The 22,950-nt window shown below is 30.5% G+C and overlaps 2 protein-coding genes across 2 annotated transcripts; one reads left to right on the forward strand and one right to left on the reverse strand.

The window, feature by feature from the left end:
* Positions 1 to 968: 968 nt before the first annotated feature.
* On the reverse strand, positions 969 to 6,522 carry LOC118064374 (tenascin-like). Its single transcript, XM_035078914.1, has 6 exons — positions 6,357 to 6,522; positions 6,194 to 6,290; positions 4,145 to 6,132; positions 3,283 to 3,464; positions 1,299 to 1,439; positions 969 to 1,233 (listed from the first exon to the last, which is right to left on the reverse strand). Exons 1-6 carry the CDS (start codon positions 6,467 to 6,469, stop codon positions 1,151 to 1,153), a joined length of 2,604 nt encoding a protein of 867 aa, XP_034934805.1. The 5' UTR covers positions 6,470 to 6,522; the 3' UTR covers positions 969 to 1,150.
* A 1,570-nt stretch (positions 6,523 to 8,092) lies between these two features.
* On the forward strand, positions 8,093 to 11,077 carry LOC118064303 (mitochondrial sodium/calcium exchanger protein-like). Its single transcript, XM_035078805.1, has 9 exons — positions 8,093 to 8,152; positions 8,227 to 8,444; positions 8,777 to 9,105; positions 9,182 to 9,262; positions 9,374 to 9,493; positions 9,578 to 9,913; positions 9,992 to 10,110; positions 10,172 to 10,325; positions 10,701 to 11,077. Exons 1-9 carry the CDS (start codon positions 8,093 to 8,095, stop codon positions 11,075 to 11,077), a joined length of 1,794 nt encoding a protein of 597 aa, XP_034934696.1.
* Positions 11,078 to 22,950: the final 11,873 nt, after the last annotated feature.

The following is a 22,950-nucleotide window of genomic DNA, read 5'->3' on the forward strand; positions in this document are numbered from 1 at the left end:
GTTAGCCTCGTCAACGACTGACGAGAGGATCCTCTCGCACTGTAAAGATTGTGGGATTTCACCAACTCGTCCATCTGGAAAAACGCTTTCCCTTCTATATATGGTTCTGACACATTTATTTTTTTTTCTTTTTCACAAAATTTCTTCATGAAAATATAATGAAAACTAGACTCGGATATTTTTTTATATTCCAACTCGTTTATTTATAATTTATTCCTTCTTTTTGAAAGAAAAATCATCAGTGAAATATAAAATGTAATAAATTAAAAAATAATATTATTTCACAGTAAGATGTGCTAGTAAATGTGTGTACGAGTTTCAAAGTGTTTTAAATAATAAGGAGAATTCGCTTATAAATGTAATTACAATAGTTTTTATGGTCTAACATAGAGAAAGTTCTCAAGTGTCGTAGATTTTAGTGAAAAGACGAGAAAATAGAGAAGAAATGGGTAGAAAAAAAAGATGAAACTACTGAGCGGTAACTTTCGACTGCGGTCAAGATAAAGAGAAGAGCTCTTCTTATCTTATTTCACAGGAAGTATAGAACGGCTTTTCATAAGTGAGAGAAAAATATTGTTCTTCTTCGTCTTCTATAGGAATTACAGAATACTCTACTGGTAAAACTTTTAACTATCGTACACCGGCTCATTAATGCAAAGAATAAACGGGACCAATTACTACGCCAGAGTTTAATTTTTGAGACCTAGATGTGCTTCCTCGTGAAAAAAATATACCACAAAAGTGTTGAATATTAGCGAAAGTTTTTTTTATTAATGATAAATTTCATTTTTTTCTTCTCTAAATCTTTCGTTTCTCAGTCTCTTTATTTTTAGATTTAAATTCGTTCTTTGATAATTTCTTAATATCATACTTAGTAAGAATTATAAGAAAATTACATAATTTATTTTCAACTCTTTATTACAATTATTTTATAATTTCTTAATTGGTAAATAATTAAATGGTTTCATGTATAAAAATAAAAATATAAAAACTAAGTAATATAAATAACGTGAGTTAAATGTATCATCAATTTGTCTTATCTTTTTGATTCATTCAATTATTTTAACATAAAAATTCGATACTTTAATTCAATTGTTCTTGTTGAACTGTTGTGAAATGGAATGATTAAAGTAAATACTGTTATTAAACACTAAAAATTCTCATCTGTACATAACAATGAATCCGTAGCTTCTGATGACTGTTCCAACAGGTTGTTACTGTTCGTTAAGCTCACTAAAAACCATCAAGTTCGTTAAATCTTGTGATTTATCCAACGACTGGGCGTACTTTCTACTTACTTGTGAAATTTCTCTGTCTCCGCCGCTTTATCACCAGCGAAATTGCGACTATCGCAATTATGAGGAGGATCGTTGCTACTGTTCCAGAGTAAACGAGATTACTTGTAGTTAGATTAAGATTTGCAGAATTACATAAAGTATCTGAAATTCATTAAAATTATTTTTTATTATTTTCCAGTATAAAAAAAATTTGCTTCTGTTGCAGATAAGAATATAGATTGTAATAAAAAGGAAAATTTGTAATTTTAAGTTTACGATTAGAGCAAATTTTTTGACATATTCGCGATATTTCAATAATCTGGCAATATGAATACAAAGAGTTAAGTAAATTGGCTAGAATTATATTTACTTTCGTTCTTTTCACTGTGTTTTTTCACTAGAAAATGAATTATGCAGTAAAAAATTCTTTTCCGTTAAAGATTGTTCCATTTTCAAAATTTATAAACGGATATTTTCTGAGAGAAAAAGTGAAAATAAAATTTTACTAGAAAAAAAATGATTGCAAATCAATGCGGTAGTTTTTAAACAATAACTACAGTTCATTAAATTGGTCAGGAGTATAATTATAAAAAACGCATAAAGCAAAATAAAGGAATAGTGTTGTTCCAATATTTTAATGCATAATTATTACTTAAGTACTTTTTTAATTCTTTTTGAAAGTTGTGATATAAATCTTTTAATGATGAATACTTCATAAAACTCTTAGGTTTACAGATAAGATAAGAGTGAGAATTTCAAAATTTCTTCTCATAGCACATATGGATATTTTATTCAAGGATTAAAGCAATAAAACTAGAGAAAAAAACAGAAGACATCTTCACCAAATACAGCTCTGTTACTCGTCTCTCTATTATAATAGGATTCATTTTTACTTTCGCAAAAATTCTTACTTATTTATTTTTAATATGTAAAGTAATTTCAGCTGTTAAATTGATGCAAATATTGTAAAATAAGACTCAATAACAACTTCGGAAAATTAGTAAATAAATAAAAATGTTTATTAATGATTGACAGCAATTAATTAAAAGAAAGAATCCGTGCGGTCAACTCAAGTCTCAGACAAAAACTGGAGATAAACAAACTCTCCCCTCGTTGCTATAAACAATCTAATCGTCAAGCAATCGTCGTTAACTAACAAACTGTCGTTAGTTTAATAGTCATTAGATGGCGACATACAAATATTTTACACTTCTCCCGATCTTCTAAAAATTGCCACCTGGCAATTTCTATTAGTTGGGTAAAAATATTGGATTGGGCTGAAATAAATAACATGAAAAATCTAAAATAACATTTCTAATTCGAAATTATGAAAATCAAAATAATAATCATTCAGCCTAGATTCCAATATTGCCTTATTTTACAATATTTATATTTTAAAAAGAATTCTCGAAATATCGTATAACTACTTTTACTTGCTTATCAGAGTAACAAAGCTTTAAAATTTATGAGTAATTTTTTAGTGTTTAAATTAATTTATTCAAAATTTAAAGATAAAATTGAAAATTTTTTATTTTTTTTTTTAGAAGTTGTCATCTGTAATTTGTGTGAATAAGGTAAAATCAATGTTTTTGTAGCTTCAGCTGGTACTTAAAGCTAATTTTATGGCTAAATATAATTAATATCTAAAGAAGTTTATACTACAGTTCCATCATTGGTTCATTATTGACTACCGTAACTGGCATTGGCTCAATGGTGGAAAATGACTAGGCCATGATTGAATGATAACACCAGTTTAGCAGATCTTTTTTGGGTGATAAAGTTAAAAAATACTTATCAATTAATTTTAAAAAAAAGCTGAGTTGTTCTTTATAAGGAATTGCCTTCATTTAAACTCGCTAATGTCATAAAAATTATTTGAATTCTTTTAAACTTGATCTTAATTTATTTTTTTATGTTGGTAAAAAAATATTCTTTCATTGTCAAATAAGATCGCTAACTGCATGGAGTCAGCAATAGAAATAAAATTGAACAAAGAATTACTCACTAGTATGAAGGAAGCAAACGTATTTATGATCATCCTCGTAACGCTTGTTGTCAGATGAAAGACGGAAGCATTCGGTGTCGTTACTGCTGTCTAAGATACACTGTTGGTTGCACGTAGGTCCATGCCAGTTTACTGTCTGAAAATTCTCGGTGGTGTCGTTTATTTCATTCCTATCGGCAATCCTGCGGAAAAGAGGGCAAGACATTGGATAATTTTATCGTTTGCCAGTCGTGAGTTTCATGGATCGCGCAATGAGTCTATGTTGCAACGGTAGCACACAATTCGCTGTCGGGGATCACGTTTTATGGCCATCGTAAATACTTGCTACCGTCTTCATTCATATTTTTTTTTCTTTTTTGCCGCAGAGGAAAATCTCTGACAATGACTTGGCGAATAGGGTGTGCGAACAATCGATGCTCGAGGCAATGTCTGATATTTGCTATTATTCCAATTCATTATTTCCAAAAAAAAATTTCATATATGAATGGTGATATTACCACAATACAATAAAAAACTTTTTTTTTAATTAAAACGAATATTTGTATGAGATAAAAAAAAAAATTCAATTAATTTTACAGCTATCGTTGGAATTCAACAAATATTCTATAACTGAATTCAAAATCAATATAAATATAGAAAAAGTCTGAATTATTCAATGTCCTCTATTCTTTATGAACCTATTCTTTATGCAATAAAGTCATGCATTAAATCAATGGAATGTTTGTCAAAGCATTTCATGAATCTTAATTTCCCTTCATTATTAAAAAAAGGGATTTGAAAAACGATCATTTACACACGCGAAATAAATTTTAATATTTTTTCTAAATCCTTTTTCGGTTCAAAGAAAATAGTATAGACTTGCCATTGAAGTAAATCTTTATCGTAAATAGTCCGAATAATCCCACAATACATGGGAACGTCACAATTTTCACCGGTCCATCCGTAAAAACACTTGCAGGTCCGGTTCTCTATGTCGCAAATCCCATGAGTGCCACATTCACTAATGCAGGGATTGACACAAGCTTCTAATTCACCTTTTAGCTTTGTGCTATTTTCTTTTATATAGCCTTCATGACATTTACATTCATTTGGCCCAATGCAGTCACCATGACCGCAACTCCCTTCACAAATAGGAATACAGTTGCTTTGGTTAAAGAGATCCATTACAAATCCCTCATCACAGGTGCAATTATTAGGTAGAGTACATTGGCCATTAATACAACCATTCTCACAAAACGGTTGACACATTTCCGTACTTGGTTCATTAACTAAAACATAACCATCTTCACAACTACACTGATTTGGAGCTATACATGTTCCAAAATTACATTTTCCATTACAGCTTGGAATACATTCATTCAGATTATTTTTTACATAACCATCATTACATGTACATATTTCCGGTGCTGTACAAGTACCATTAGGGCATCCAGATTCACAAATTGGTACACATATACTTGGAGAACCATCTTCATCAGAGCTAGAATATAAAATATAACCAGGATCACATGAACATTGATTTGGAGCAACACAAGTACCATTTACACACCGCCCATAACAACTAGGAACACAAAAATCATTTTCATTTTTCTCGTAATATAAATTACAAATGCAATTATTAGGCTCTATACAAATTCCATTGGTGCAGTTTTCACAAATTGGTTCGCAAGTCCATGGGGTGCTATTACTATGTTGATAATCATTATCACAGCTACATACATCTGGAGCGATACAAGTACCATGATGGCATCCAAAGTCACCACACGTTGGCTCACATTTAGAAGAATCATTTGTGTAAGGGTGATATCCGGCATGACATTCACAAGTATTTGGATATATACATGTAGCATTAACACAAGTTTCTTCACAAATTGGTTGACAATTTAGCGAATCATCATGATCTGATTTCGAATATCCTGGATCACAATCACACATATTTGGTTTAATACATGAAGAAAAATTAGCACAAGGAGGATCACAATGTGGTGCACAGTATCGATCAATCAATGAATCATGTAGTTTCATTGATACTACTTTCCAACCTTGTTCACAAGAGCATATGCCTGGAGCTATACAATCTCCGCGAATTCCGCATGGGGGATCGCAAATAGGTTCACATATAATTGATGTTGTTTCTGGTATTGTTGTATTTCGTTCTGTAATGAGAGCGTAGCCTGTTTTACAAGAACACGAATTAGGAGAATTACATATGCCATAAGGTCCACATGAAGGTATACAAACTGGGTCACATTGATTCATATATTCCTGATTTTCAAAATAAGTGTCATTGGACGCATAACCAGATTCACATGTACAGACATCTGGAGCAACACAAAGACTATGAAGACCACAAGGAGGTTTACAATCTGGAATGCATTGAGAATATGAATCCTCAATGAAACCAGACTTACAAGCACAGATATTAGGAAGCCAACAGAAACTATTTTCATGACATCCAGCTTCGCAGATTGGTTCACATTTTCCGTCTACATCTTGATATCCATCGATACAAGCACAAGTATGGGGTGCAACACAAGTACTTCGTGCATCACAACTAGGTTCACAGAACGGTTTGCATGTATACCCATCATCCGATAGTTTGTAGCCGTGATTGCATGCGCAAGTGTTGGGAGCTGTACATTCGCCCATGATACAGCCCAGAGGACAATGAGGCTCACATGTTTGGTGAGAACCGGTTACTTTAAGTGAGTATCCTACATCACAAGAGCATTCGTTAGGTCGGACACAAAGACCATGTGGGCAACCTCCATTGCAAATAGGTATACAATGACCATCTTCATTTGAATAACCGTAACAACAAGCATCTTCTGTATACCATTCTGTTTGAAACTGAATTATAAAATTAATCAACATTACTTGTAACACTTCCTTATTTTCAAATATTTCTTACCTCCCATCGATAATTATATCGCGTTGCTGTTCTTTTCCAAAGTAAAATTCCTTTTCGATAAGTTTCAATATATGGAACCCATCTTGAAACTCTTTTGCTGTAATTTAAATTAAGCTATCAACAAAATTGATCAAAATAGTTGACATTTATTAAAAAACAATACCTGAAAGTCCTTTTACAAACTGAATTACCATGCTGCCATTCTTCCAAAGAGCTGCAAGTTATAAATGAAAGTATCACAAATATCACTCTCGAAAGTAATTTATAGACTTTCATGATTGCAGAAAAAAATTAAAACAGATGATGATCATCAAAAGCACTGAAGTACACTAAGCAGTTTCTTGATATAATAATATTTTTAAATGTACATTATATTTATAAAATAGGTTTGTATTGTTATCTGTTTCCTTCTTCTACCTCTGTCCAAGTATCAACAGGATACAGTTTATTCTCAGTGTATATCTCTTTCACTGTCAGTCATTTCCGTTAATGTATACGCCATGCTTCATATAGACATCACATCCAACTTCATTTCAACGGAAGTTGTTCCAATTTTAGAAATTACTGGACGAAGGTTCATGATAAATACAAAATTGTAGAAAAAATGATTCTCTTCTCTGTTATATCTCTATTGTTATACCTCCAAGCACAGAATTTCATGTTCGATTGAGGCTTTAATAAAGGGAATTCCATGCGGTATGGTACCATACAAAGCCATCCAATGCATCTGCCTCTCCTGGGTTATTACAGAAAGTTAGAAAAATATATTGAAATTTAAAATTAATTATGCCATTTTGAACGTCTTACTTCAAAAAATATATTATTTTTGAATGAAGATAATTCATTCAAACTAAATAATATTTTCTATTACTGTTATATTGAGCTCATTGTTTGTAATTAAGTAAAACTCAAAATTTCATGATCTTGTTAATAATTTTCATTTGAAATATTTAAATATCGCAAAACATTGTAATCACAGTTCTTAAAAAATATCAACAATAAAATAAAATTAAGAAGACAACGTCTGATGTAAACCAGCAATATTTTTCTCAAGTAAAAGAGATTTTCTGTAGAGAAATGCTTCCTGGTACACGAAACAATGCTATGGTAGCTTTTGTATTAATTACAAGAAGCAGTCTACCACAGGAAAGCTGCTTTTGCATATTCTTGTTTTATATTTCTTTGAAAGGTAGCTATTACAAATGTGCAGTCTAACTGCAAGGTAGTCAAGGTAAAAAAATTATACTGTTACTATAATTCTCAACAATGAGATGACGGCAATAAAAATCTTATCAAGTATAAAAGAGTATTATGGGTTTTAAATAAAAATATTTTCATCAATCTTCTATTAATTTCACTATCACTTGAAAATAAATTAAGAAAATTTTAACACCATCTTCTATAAAAATTTTTATGACCTCAATGTGTCTATCCCTCTATTCGTTAAGTACACTTGACAATCTTTCTTTTTTGTCTTTCGTTTCCATTGCATAATGGCCTTCTTTTGCTTCAACTCGTCAACTCAAGCAGTGAGATGGATGAGCGCCAGACTCTTCGACGTTAATGAACCTCTCGTTTGCCTTCCGGAAGTGGACAAGTGTCCTGTTCAATCTCACCTCAACCTGGTAAAGGATAGCCAAAACAACAACTTTCTGCTATACGTCTGTTGTATGAAACTATTCTTTGGCTCAGAGCTTCTGTTGTTTATTCTATTTTAACTGAATTTCTACAAAACAACAGTTAGACAGTTTTTTAACTTTCTCTTCTTGTGTACTAATTAGTTAGTTACAGTTAGAATTTAATGACAAGAGTTTAGAGAGCAATTATCGCTTACTTCATGCGATTCAACCAGTGACTATTGAATAATGAGTTCAATAACCAACTAAGGCATTTGGAAGAATGAAATTAGGTAATTTGAAGATTGTACTAAAACAAGAAATAAATACTAATGAATCAATAGTAAGTTATTTTCCAAATTTTTTACATAACCTAATTTAAGTGAATTAACCTTGCATTGATTGTCATTAATTTAGGAACAATGTTCCGATGTTTGGAATTATCTCCCTCGTGATCGTTGTCAATGGATAAAAAATACTCATGCTTGTGAAGCAGATGCTTATATTCAATACACGAAATTACTTTTTTGCTGGTTTAGCTCAGATCATCCAGCAGTGTTGGCTTGTGGTCTTATCTTATTTGTTGTGTGGCTACTTTATCTGTTTCTTGTGTTGGGAACGACAGCAGACAACTTGTACGAAAAGTTTTGCATTTTGTCTTTTCTCCTTTCCCTTACTAGAGTTTAAAATATATTTTAGCCGTAAGGCTTTCAAGTTCTTGTGATAACTGACAAAGTGTCGTGGACACTTGAAATAACTTAATATTTTTTGTTCTATGCTCCCAAGATTTTTAATGTTCGTGTTGTAAAAAAAGCATTGCTAAAACTGCAAAAATTAATTGAAAATTTTTTAATTAATCATTCATGAGTGAGAACAAAATCATAAAATTAACTTTAAAATTCATTAATTAAAGAATCAATCAAATATTGTTTCACCATGAATCTGATGAAATGATCAATTTTTGCAGCTTCTGTCCTTCATTAGCAGTAATAGCTCAAGTTTTACGTCTATCAGAAAATATAGCAGGTGTAACAATTTTAGCATTTGGAAATGGTTCTCCTGACGTATTTACATCTTTAGTTTCTGATGAAGGAGTTGAAGAGTTAATAATGTTTACAGAATTGGTTGGAGCTGGAGTCTTCGTTACTGCTATAATAGCTGGTGCTATTGCTACTATATCACCATTTAGAATTATTGCCAAAACATTTACAAGAGATTGTTTTTTTTATATTTTCTCTGTATGTTGGATTGCCTACATAACTGGAGATGATGTTGTTCATATGTGGGAAAGTTTGAGTTGAGTTCAAATTCATATCTTTTTTGTAACATTTTTTTCAGTTTCCAATAAAAATAGTTCGCATTTTGTTTGTAGGTTTGATTTTAATTTATCTCTGTTTTATTGTTGCTGTAATTGCAACACAGTATTGGGATAACCGGGAGGCAAATCGGAAAGGTAGAGCAAATGATTTTCAATAGCAATAATCAAACCAAAATTACATTTAAAATTATTCTTCATCAACTGAATAATTATATCTACAATTAATGGTAATTGAAATATTTTTAGCACGAATTCCACAAATCAATGATTTTGACATGTTGCAGTCATTTATAACTTCAAAAACTGCTGAAAAACAAGTATTGAAGCCTTTGTTGCCCGGAGCATTCAGCTTAAAAACGAAATTAGGTAATTGAGTAAAAAATTCACCTATCCAATCTGTATGACTAAAATATAAAAGAAGTTCAATAATATTTTTAACATTATTAATAGATCTTGCGATTGCTGCTGAGATGGCTTCTACGAGGAAAAAACTAGCTATTATAGAGCTAGAAAGTATTAAGCCTCGTCATCCTCTGCCTGATTTAACACGTCCTACGAATCTTTTTTTGGAATTTTTTTATGATATGAATCCAATTGATATCAATGATTGGAAAACATCTCATATTTTAGTAAAACTCGTTTTAATAATCCGAGCTCCAGCAATGTTGGTTCTTCAGTTTATCATTCCTGTAGTGAATCAAACTGCTGCAAAGAATGGATGGTCTAAGTTGCTAAACTGTATACAATTGTGTATTATTCCGATTGTTGCAACAACTCTTATAGACCGTAAGCTTTTTATATACTACTTTCAAATAATCATTAAGTTTTGTACAAATAATAATCACACTAATTATTATTGTTTAGTTCACAGCATAAAAATAGGATTTGTTCCAGTTAGTTTGCTAATAATCATATTTTGTGCTATTGTGGCTATTTATGTATTTGTGAAAACTTCTGTCAGTCATCCTCCAAAATATCATAATGTAAGAAGAAAACTAAAAATTATCATAAATCAATTTTAATATATATTATTTTTGATCATAGATTTATGCTTTTATTGGATTTTTGGGGGCCACATTGGTAGTATGGGTGGTTGCAAGAGAGGTGATGGCGGTTTTAGGAAGTATTGGCATTGTAAGTGGAATATCCAGTGCTATGCTCGGAGTAACGTTGCTTGCTTGGGGCAATAGTGTCGGAGGTAAATATACATTTTATCGTTTCCAGTACAATAATTTAGTTTGATTGAAGAAAAATCCTAAAGAAATCATAAACTATTAATTGATGTGTTGACATTTAAAAAACTTCATATTAGCTGATTTCATAAATATAAATATTAATTAATAATATAAAATGAGTGTTTTTACTTTGCTTTTGCCCAAGATGATAAGAAAAGATAATTCAAGTGAATAATAAGGTCGAGTCGCGGGGCTTTAAAAAGCTTATCTGATGAATAAACTAAGTGTAAAGTTAAATGAAATGATCGTGAGTCTAGAATTTGCTTTGATCATACTGAAACCTATTCGCCTTAGATTAGCTAAGCTTCGATGCCCCTACTGATACGCCATCCTTTTAGATCTCATCTCCAACGTAGCGATAGCTAGAAGAGGCTTTGCACGCATGGGTTATGCTGCCTGCTTTGGTGGACCTATGTTCAACACTTTGATGGGTCTAGGATTAAGCTGGACTCACTCAGCATCAAAACATTCGGATTATCGGGTTCGAATAATCAACAGCGATATGATTCCAGGATGCATTGCTTTCCTACTTTGTTCCCTGACAACTTCTGTTATATATCTTAACATTACTGGATTCATCGCTCGCAAAAGTTATGGGTTTTTACTTTTCTCTATTTATTTTGTGTTCATAACTATGTGTATTCTTAGTGAAATTGGTTATATTCATCCACTTGGTGCTAGATATTTAACAAATGATATCAACCAAAATTCATAGACATTGAAAACGTAAAATGTATCTTTCAATAGTTTATTAAATAAAGAATTGTAATATCAAGATTCAACAAACTTGTCTTTAAAAAAAATAATAAAATTTTGCTTTTGATTATAAATTATTGATTAGTTGCTGATAAAATTCTTTTCGCAAATACAAAGTCAACAGAAGCTCAAGGAGAAATCTATAAAATTTAAGACGACAGTTCACTTAATGCAAAATTTATTACAACACGAATGAAGTGGAAATAAAATCAGGAAGTCTGTTCTATTGTCTTCAGCAAGTTTTTGTGTACTTTTGAAGCACCTCTTGTTTTATTCAACCTCAGGTTTTTTCTCTCTTTATAATCCTCTACTGTCTTCTAATTCTCACGGGTACGACAGTCTATGCATTATTTATTAATCATCAAAACGTCTCCTGAACTTGACTTTTATTCTTATCTGTCTGAAGGTAATTTTTTCTCGGATTCTTAGTCGCCAATTTTCAAGATAAGAATACTAAAAGACTAATTTTTTTTCTCCTAATTATAACAATTAATATTTTAAGAAATAATATCAAAATTTTGCTTCAAAGGTAAAATTATTTTTAAAATGATGATTATAGTACTGTAACTTTTCGTATATGATGTTAATTAATAATTTATTACTGAGCTAATTATAACTTCTTTCATTATAATATAATAATGATAAAGATCCATGATTGGATATTGATAAGCTGGTTACAATTGTTTAATGAAATTAGCTTATGTCCATTTTCATAATTGAACTTTATAATATGATTACATTTTAATCAATAGAAATTGATTTGTATGCTGTATTGAAACTATTATTTATTCAGAAATGAATAATTCAACAAAGGAAAATATACAATAGATTCGAAATAAAATTGGACTTCCTATTTTATATCTGTCGATAGCACACTAAAATGAAAAAAGTAAAGGCATTTTATGCAAACCATATCAAAAGCTATGTTACAACATCGTTGGAAAAAGATACATGGTAGTCTCAATTTACTGTATCATTTTTAACTGAATATTGCCAAAGCATTGTTCTCTTTCCCTTTCTGCCTTTAGTATTACTGTCTTATTGTCTAAGTCTGAGTGTACACTACATCAAGAGTACCAAGTGCATTGTCTCGAACAAGTTTAATTTTCAAACTGTCCCCAAGGAGATGTCGATATGAGTGAGAACAAAAGATCGAGCTTTCGCCATCGTCAAGAGAGTCGACAACTTTTCTTGTTATTGCAATATTGTTTTCTGAAAAGTTACTATATCTGCTAAGATATGAGTTTACTTTTAGTTATTATTTTTTATCTTTCTAAATGAAAAATGTTTCATCTAGAAATAGAATTCTTCGCACTGTGGGTGGATGATAAGTACTAGCACCTGTTGCAAACCATAGAGATAGCTCGACTTAGTTCAAGAGTGCAATGATGTTATTACCTGAAACAATATTTCTTACATCTTTTTCTACTGTATCAATTTATTTTACCTTTACATTCTTTCAAGATTATTCCAGAATATGGCTTTTATATTTCATCATTTGTATTATTTACATGTTCAGACTGAATGTACGAGTCAGCAGATCATCATCATCTATATCGTGATATCCATGAGTGGATTTTGCAACTGACATGAAAATTCGAAATCCTGCCATCACGCGCAGTATTCTAGTATCCTTTGGTGAGTACATGAATTCACAGAATGACCGTTAAGGGAGTGAGAATCTAATATGAAAGTTCGCTGACACAGCCACAAGACGGATACACTCGAGTTAGTCTTAGATCTTGCAGCCATAGTTGCTATCATGTTGTTCATATGAATGTATTTTCCAAGTGGTTAATGTCTAGACTGTCGCATACATATTTGTAGTCGATCCTCAAAGAGATGCTCCACGAGTCCATCCGAGAATTTGCACTCGCGTGGAAGAAACCCTCGTAGTTTTTCAAGTGTCCGGTACTCCTAAAATCCAAGAATATGCAATCCTTGCTTGTACATCGACAAATATCTTTACTCTCAATATTGATCTTATATTAAGTAAAGTTGCCCTATTTTTTATTTCTTCATGGCGCATATAAATAGTTCAATCCTTTATTCTATGACAAATCGATAATTATAATCAAAATTTTCTATGACGTTTGATAAAATTAATTTCAAAAATATATTTAAACCAGATCGAACGTCTTTTTAATCTGTTTATATTGAGTTAATGTTTCGTGATGATTTTATTCATTATTATACCGATTTATTGAGTTTAAATCAAGCCCTTGAGAATAGGAAAAAATGAAGAGAATGCTAGTATAAATGATATACGTAGTTTCAAAGGTATATCCAGATACTTAACGGACGAGGTTAAATGACAACCAACGATGCTATACCGAATCTTACGAGAATAATGCAATTCTAATAGTTTAGTACATCGGTATCTGATTAATTGTTTTTTATGGGTATAATTATGTACTATGGCTATATCTCTCGCTTAAGCAGATAACTCTGAACGATTTATTCGATATGTAGAATGTCTTAATCATGATTGTAAAAAATAATTTGTCATGAAAAAGGTATTCATGTGTGATTAAATATTGGTATTTTCATTGTACGAAACATGAAGTGAGGATTGATATATTGACATTTATGTGAGTGTATTATACTCTGTTCATGTGTACGTATTATTTTATCATTTGTATCATATGAAGAGATGAAAATATATAGTCAATATTCATTATGTGGAGTACATTACAGTGCATTACATGAAATTGAATAAATGTACTAGTTTAATTAAATTAAATCTTTTGTACCACATCATTACCGGAGATTGAACAGTATAGTATAATGTGTTTATAAACCGTTCTAAAGCGATTAAAAAAATGAGATTCATTACAGTTGGAAATTTGAACAATTTTATACTATACAATTTCTGGATAAACTGACGGCTCGTGTATGTGACGCGTTTGAATTTAACGCAATTTAAATTCATCATATTATAAGCTTAAATTCAAAAGTGATTTTACGCCTGCATTGACGTTTTTTAATTATTAAATTTATTTTTTTTTCTCATTTTTCTGTTATAATTTTTTTCTAGAATTATTTCGTTATATATATATATGTATGATAATTATTATTATTACGTTTTAGTAAAATAAAATCTCGAAAAAATTTTGCATCAATTTTTTCATCACACATAATCGTATATGAACTAAAAAATTGAAAATATTTTTTAAACTTATTGTTAATCTATTTTTACGTTAAAGAACGTAAACTATCGAGACATGTAAAATCCTGAGCTCAACGTTAAAACTTTGTGATAAGTTTTTTAAGCTCATGACACAAAGTATAACTAAAAAAAGTGAAGTCAATGATCTGAGTTTATCTTTATGCTGTAAATTCTTTTTTCAATACTCTATACATCATATTTTTACAACTTTCAGAAAAATTATTTTTAAGATTTACAATAACTTTAAATCTCATAGATTTAATTTAAACTGATGGCAAAGTTCTATTTATCTAAATTATTTAATTGAAACCTAGGCTATAACCAATCTATTGAATAAATAAATCTATATAAGTTAATATATTAACTTATATAATGTATAGTCAGATAAATAGATCTAAATTCAATTTCTATAGTGAACTGAATGATAAGATAAGATGAGATAAGTGGGTTTTTATTCATTCGAATCAGTTATTCGTAATTCCACATATCAAACAGTGGTTTTTCCCGGTAGCGATTGTGTACTTAGAACTATGACTAATACAATTACGCGTTGAAAAATCAATAAATACCCTAAAAATCCACGATTTTACAAACGTGTTAAAATAACATCCATAGAGTGTGTTCAATATCAAATATTCATAAACAAACTATATATGTTTTGCAGATACTTTTTACGCATTTTAATATTGAACAGGCTTAGTGTGTTAAAAGTGCCTACAAGAGTAACGCACTTGGATTTGCAATGTATGCAATAATTTGTTTTCAGAGAAAATTGTGTAAATTTTTAGCTCAGAAATATATCGGTTATTTGAGTTAATTAACGAGGTGGAATTTGAGAGATGTGTAAATAAGTTGACAATCAAATAATGTTTCTAGACAAAATGATATCCGACTCGAGGGCCTTGTGATGCGTGCTGCACGATCAAAGCTGAATTCACGCGGAAACCGGATATCTGGGCGCCAGACTACCCGTGATGATAAATAATCTCACACTCGGTGTTACACAGCAGGAAAGCAAACGCTATGAGAGAACTTCCGATTCATACTGTGCATCGTTGGAAACTGTAAATTGTTTTGTTCGAGTAAAATCGGACATAGGATTCAATACACAGTTCATGGATTCAATCTGGAGTTGGCGATATTTAACAGCTTCCAATTCTATTGTCTTGCATTAAACTACTGTAATTCTTAATGACTTTATAGAATGAAGTAAATTCATTTTAACTGCATTTCGGTAACTATAATAATCTATTCAAAGACGCTGGAGTGTATTTTGCAGCTTACGACGAAATAATATACTTAACTCAGTCATTGCAGTTAGTAAATCAACTCAAGTTTCTGTTTAACTTATTAGTGTTTAATTAGATGTTAATTACCAGTGCAATTATTTATTGCATTTTAAACAGCATAATAACTAAGTTATAATTTATTGTTATTTTGTACAATTATTTTTGTGGAATAATGAATAAACTTTGGTATTATTATGATTTGTCAGCATAAAAAGTTAAAATAAAGCAAATTTTTGAGGTTGAAAAAACGATTGCTCACGAAATCACAAGTGCTTGTTGTATGATCGGAATGATGCTTGAGGTGTCGATTGAAGTACACTCAATCGAACTAAATCGAAACACTCTACTGCAACGACTTCACGTCTCGACACTGTTTGATTGTTTCATTCCTCTTCGCCGCAAGCAATTTAACTCTATGACCTTTTGTTTAACAAAATTTATCACAAGAAAAATCTATTGATCAAAAAGTTACTGCTTTGGAAGGTAAGCAATCGATGAAAAAAAAATTGAGTCGTTCAGAATAATTATATTTTGGTTAAAAAATTAAAATGTTGATAAGAGAAGAGGAGAATAATAAACGTCAATAAAATAATTGAAAATCGGAATAATTTCATTTCAATAAAAAATATTTTTGTAAAAATCGGATCCTCCTGATGGTTTCAATAAATTCCGAAAATATCAATAGAGTCATGTAGTGCATTAGCAAAGTTTTATATCCAGAAATTGATATAAAAGTTCCTCTTAAATTCTCAAACTAATAAATAAGTTCATAAAACGACCATTTCTTAGTTTTCTTTGTTATCTGTTAGTATATTTTCCGCTAGTCTTATGGACATTTTACGATTGCACTCAATAACTTGGACGCTCCGAAGAGTTTTCTGTGAGACGAATGAAAATCAACGACATTATCCGGAAGTCAAGATTCTTTCCGGTTTTTGCGGACGATCACAAAATGCCATGCAGTAAAAAAGTTAAAAGTAAACTGAATAAAAGGAGGAAAAGGAAAAATGCATGGGTAGTATAACGAAAACAGCTAAAGAAGCAGAGGCAGTGGATGCTTCAGACGTTGGAAGTAATAAATACAAGCTTGTCCTGAGGTCTTCGCTAGAGCATTGATCAACACCCCCTTTTTAAAGGGGAAACAGAGTTTGGCTATGGATGCCGTAGATGTTATGGATTTGTTAGATTACTACATTCGCTGTCTGGATCTACCCTCGGAGGATCACAAAACTACACCCCAATTGTCCGACGACCCTTCGACGTGCTTCCTTTTAACGTTTTATGGGTTTGCAAGAGATATCCACTTGAGTAACTCCATTATAAAATTCTGTGACTTTTACAAGTCACATACGTGTTCTTTAATCGTTTCTACTCTTTGGAGAAAAGCTTTGAACCGTAGAATACTTTTGGGACAATTTTCCTCTTAGTGATACTATAAAGATATTTCATTTTTAAAATAATTTCGTAGTTCTTGGAGAAGTAGGATATTGAAAATTGATGTTAAAATTATCAAAGAACAGAGTAATTGAGAGTTTAATAATTAAAATGAAAAATTTCTTTAATCAATAATTATCTAAACTATAAATTAGTGGTCTCGAACAGAGAAACCGATAAAAAAAGATTAAGCCATAAATACGCAAGCATCTCTCCGTTAGTTATTTATGACAGTCAAATGAACTTTTTATACTCGCTCGTCATAAAAAAAATAGTTGTGAAAATGCAATGAAGCATAATAAAAAAGTTGTGAAAGGATTCATAATAAATTTTTTCATTGATATATAAATAGCGTATCAAAATACGTATTGCGAATATCTCATTTAATTATTCTATTAAAAACTAATAACAAACAATAATATGTTGAAGCAAATAATTGCTACCATTTTATGACCAGTAAGTCAATGATGTCTGGAAATACACGTTGTTGAAAAATATTAAAATATCATAAACTTTGAAAAGATGTAAATAAATGAAGTTTAGCTCTGAAAATGTTTGTAAATTAACGATAGTTAACGATGTGGAAGAAATTTTCATTCGATCAAAAACATGCCAAGTGCAAGTTTCCCCTCTGTAGGTTGGCGTTAATTAATACGCATTACTCGCAGCTGTTCCGACAACTACAACCACAAAACTTGGTTACATATTATGACACCACTAATGGCTATAACTATATGGTAAGCATGAAGGTGTTCCAGAGTCACATCTAATTGCCAATCGTGAATATCTGTCACGAGTCACATCTCTCTAATTAACTCTAATTGATACAATGGAGTAAAAAGTGAATTGATAATGAAAAACTACTGCATAAAATTCAAACGTTCATTTTTTAAAAAATTTCATATTAATTTTTCTTGTCTTGAAAAGTTAACGCAAGACTATCAATCCATCCACTGTCAGAAAGTGTGGAATTAAATCGAAAAAAAATAGACTTGAAAAAAGAAAATGAATATCTAACAGCTTCAAAATAATAACGAGTAATTTCTAGAAATAAATTCCGTCAGATGAAATATAAAACAGTAGCTCGAGGGCCACGAGAAAGAAAGGAAAAATAAATTAAAAAAGTAATGAAATATACGTTGAAAACGCTGAATAGAAATCCAAATTGAATCGCGCGAAAAAAGTGAAAAAAAGTATCTAACTTAGATATTACAGACAATGCTAGTTTTGATCGAAGTTTGTAAATAAAATTCACTCTTTTTCTTTCTCCATCAATAAGATAATAAAATATGCATAGAAATTTGCAATATTTAGCTTATACAATACAGATTTACATATACACGAGAATATAACACATTTAATGGTAAAAAAAGAATGATTAAAATTAGTTTTTATTCTTTTAAATCCTACAATTGCGGGAAACATTTTCCAGACTTGACAGACTTTTCAGTATTACGTTTTTAACCGATAATTTCAATACTTTAATAGCTTTTAAAATTATCGACAAACAATTATACATGTCAAATAGTCTGAATATGATAACAATATTCGTCAAATTTTCATGATATTAAATTTTTGATTGATTTACATTTTTTTAATCACTAAATTTTTGAGAAGTGAATTATAAAAGATTGAAACTGATAAATGTTCAACTATACACTGTAAATCCAAGTGCATTTTTGCTAAAAATCTAAACGTGTGAAATATAACGTCACCCATTTGAATAACATTATAGTCACTTTTTACACATTTAGAAACGCATTAAATGAACGACAATGTTCATTAAATGGGTGACGTCATATTTAACACGTTTAGATGTGTAGCAAAAATGCACTTGGATTTACAGTGTATATTGAAACGTTCGAGGATGCCACTTCAGAATTTAATTAATTTATCCAACTTATCTTACGATTGATTGAAAAGACCAGAAAAGTAAGTAAAAATTATCTTGACAAAAATGAGTGATATTTAGTAACGTAATTGATGCAGATATTGATATGATAAATGGATGAAAAAATTAGTGGAATTATTAATAATATGATACATAGATTCTGAGTCAAATCTTTCGTGGAAGAATACAAAATCAAAAATGAGATAAAAAATGATTTTTTTTCTACAGAGAATATATAATATCAAATTTTCCTTATCAACAAACCAGCAATGTTTTAGAATAATATGGAAATGTAAAATTTTTCGAATAGTCTGCTGTTAAATATTTTTTGAAAACAAATCTACCATAAATTAATTCTTCAATAGATAGATTCAATATTAAACTATCAATAAACTCTATTTTAAATGCATTACAATACGCAAATACATTCAGCAGATCCGTCTGATCATTTCGTCTGCTATATTCTGTCATCGATTCGTGAAACCACTGCATAATCAAATGAACTATCATCAATCTGGGTGGAATATTCCTCTATAGTGCTAATATAATTTGATCAATTATTTGAAAAAATAAATAAAGAGACGTACCGGTGATAGTAAATAATGATACAGTAATGGCACATTTAAAATAAATTAATTAACTAAAGTACATTAAGTGTAGTTTAAAGCTTGAGCGTTTAGTCTTTTAATACTTATGTTAATGACGCAATTTTTTAATTATTTAAAATTTTTTTCTTTTCTAATCAATGAGTATTCAATTCAGTTAATAATATGACCAAGAATAGAGAAAAAATGAAAATTGGAGTATTTCATGTCAGTAGCAAATAAGTTTTCACTTGATATCAGCTTTTGATTGGAGATATATATACGTAAAGAGATATATGGCAAATTTGGCGCTTCAGCTATTCCTGATTCTATCTCACAAACATAATGCATCCCCCACTAAGCGACGCTAATTAACAGCCACTGTTACTCGACTTGGTCAATTATACCTGAATTATGCGTGCTGATGATGCCACCGGGCAATTCGCCCGGTTGGTCACCAACGATATAACCGTCGAATTGATCCCTAAATTACTATGAGTTTGCGCCTGTTGACTCTCACTAATCCCTGACTCAGTTGTTTCGCACCATTTTCATGAGCAACGAGATGAAGTTATTTTTTCATGACTAGATAGAGAAAATAATTATTTTGTAGTAAAACCTAACTATAAAAGTATTAAAAGAGATATTTAATGGATATAGTTATGCCAATCTGTTTCAATTTGCCAATTATTTTAAATGATACAGCTGTGCGATGTGGTTATTGATATATCTATTTCCGATTGATTCATCACCCACACTAGCCAAGTATCATTTATCGGGTAAATTGCTAAAATTGGTGTTCGTTTGATGGCTATGAATACTTGTTATCACTTTGAAAAGTAAAAGTAATGTGATTTACGCATTTTCATTTGTATTTTCTTCATAATCAATTGGATAGTGATACTTTTTCTTTCTTATTACGTTGCTGAATATTGAATAACTTACCATTTCTGAATATTATTTTTTTTTCTTCCTTTTTCATCATTTTGTATTACTGAAAAAAAATTTACTCTTATCAATAACATGTTTTATCCTTATCCAATAGCGATTAATTTTTTTTTTAATTTATAAAATATTTTACAAGTCAAATGTAATTATGGTTATTGTAAAGAAACACTTTCGTTAATCATATTGGTTCAAGGTTATCCTTTTCAGATAATGAAATAAATAATTAAATTGATGAACTACCGTTTGAATCAGTTGAATGATTCATTGTGACAATTATATACAAGATGGTATTATCATTTCTTTATATAAGTACGTGAACTTGTGAAATCCTGTAAAAACGTTTCATAATTTTTAATTTTTATAATTTTCTTAATGATTTGTTTGATAACAAACTATTTTTTGAAAATATTTGATATTAAAACGAAAAACAAATAAAATAAATAAAACTCGTCTACCTTAGAATTTAGCCATTATAAGTTGGCTTACATGTACACTTATGGCTTCTGAAGTGTGTGGTAGCAATAATACTTGGTATACTAAAGGAACTTCTAAGAACTTGAGACGTAGAGTAGGTAGGACGAGATATGGAATGTTCTAGCGAAGCAAGCAAAGGTAATAGTCGAGGGAAAATCAAAGAGAGAGACTTGCACACTGAGGAAAGCTCACGAACCACCTACAGACGTGCTTGTCTTCTTGCTGAACATTCGTCCTATGCTACCGCTACCTGTATCCTACCAATCTTGTTGAAATACTGTTTCCTATCCTATCGTCGTAGACGTATGTTAGGTTGTGTAGATATGTCCTTATATTGACGTACGTCTTTACTCCTATCTATAAATATAGCTTCAACCAACGTTTCTTGGCCGGAAATGTATGTTTTGATTTCTGAAAATGTTTTCGTGAAATGAAACTTTTATTTTCTTGTATCAGTTTCTTATTTATTATATCAGAAATTCCTTATTGTAAACTTTATACACAACATATTGATTCAAAAAAAAACTTGTCCGTTGTTAGATTGACGAAGCTCATGTTGCTCTATTAGTAATTCGTTTGGAGAAAAACGACGATGAGATTTGTTCAGTATTTTTTTCAATGAAAGTTTACTTGTTATCCAAGTTCACAAACAACTTACATATAATTTGGAAGAAAGGAATATTTCAACTAGGATTTTTAAATTGAGTAGTTCAATAAAAAACTTGAAATTAATTATAAAATTATTATTAATGATGAGCATTATTTTATTACTCGATCTCATTATATGTACTCTTCATGAGTCATGAAATTTCATTAAATTTAGTCAGTATATTGGAAGTATAGCCGTGAACAGGAGTGCAAACAATGGCGAACAATAGAGACGTGATTAGTCGATCTGGGTCAACAGATTGCAGCGAGGTGTCCAGCATGCGGTTAAGTTCCATTAGTTTCTAACCGCTTTAAACCATAAAAATAGACACCTCATCGTTTTATGATTATTTTACTCTCACCAATACATATCACTTCCGCCGTTTATTTCCGCATAAGCACTGAGTACTGTCCAATGTTCAAACCACTATGATACAAATTTGTTTCAATAAATTATCGATTTCTAAATCATTTTTACTTCTCATGAGATTCCTCGACTGAATTCTCAGCATAATTAACCATTTTCATGATAGGTATATCAAGTTGATATACATCAGTTGAGATTTCAAAAATTGTATACTCTCTTCAATTGATTTTCCTTCTTTCGGAGGAGAACTTATTTGTGAAAAAATAAATGAAAAATTCATAGACATATCAATTTAAAATAAAATCCTTTCAGATCTATAATGAGCACTATTCATAGAACAAAATTGTACATCATCTGCACATATTCAACTTTCGTAATCACAAATAACATTAGAAATAATAATCTTATTGAATATTCTCCAAGAAAAATAATGATGAACTCAAGAGTATTTCAACCAATTTTGAATATTATATATGCTGATTCTGTATATTTTATTCAGAGATGCTTACAAATGAAACGTAAATGGACGAAATAATGTGGCCGCAATGTTAAACACATTTTGTTGTATGGTTTAACAATTTGATGATAATCTAATAAGTCTGTCTCACTCTTGTACAGAAAACTATCTACATTGGGAGAAATTAGAGAGGAAGCTCTTGAGTTGTCGCTTGTTTCATCCCTTATCTTCGCGTGCACCGTGGAAAATCTCATTGTCCTTGGCTGTTGGAAAGCACGAAATAACAGAGGAGTCCTCAGAGACTAGAACCTCAGCCAAGCCACACTGTAACTTTGTGAATCGGCACGTTTCGCTCTAACGATTGCTATTCATTTGTGTATATTCGTATAGCTTCTTGTTTTCTATGTTCTATTTGTATTTATGTATTTGTATGTGACTACATGGATATCTGAATCTATATTTTCATGAACAATATTTGCATTTATTTCTATTTTATACAATAAATAGAACCCCGTTATTTTCATCAATTTTATACTATCTATTTTATGATGTTATTTTGTATCTAGCATCA

The sequence above is a fragment of the Chelonus insularis genome, unplaced genomic scaffold, assembly GCF_013357705.1.
Source record: "Chelonus insularis isolate UGA/USDA-ARS -01 unplaced genomic scaffold, ASM1335770v1 contig_17_pilon, whole genome shotgun sequence".
NCBI lineage: Eukaryota > Metazoa > Arthropoda > Insecta > Hymenoptera > Braconidae > Chelonus > Chelonus insularis.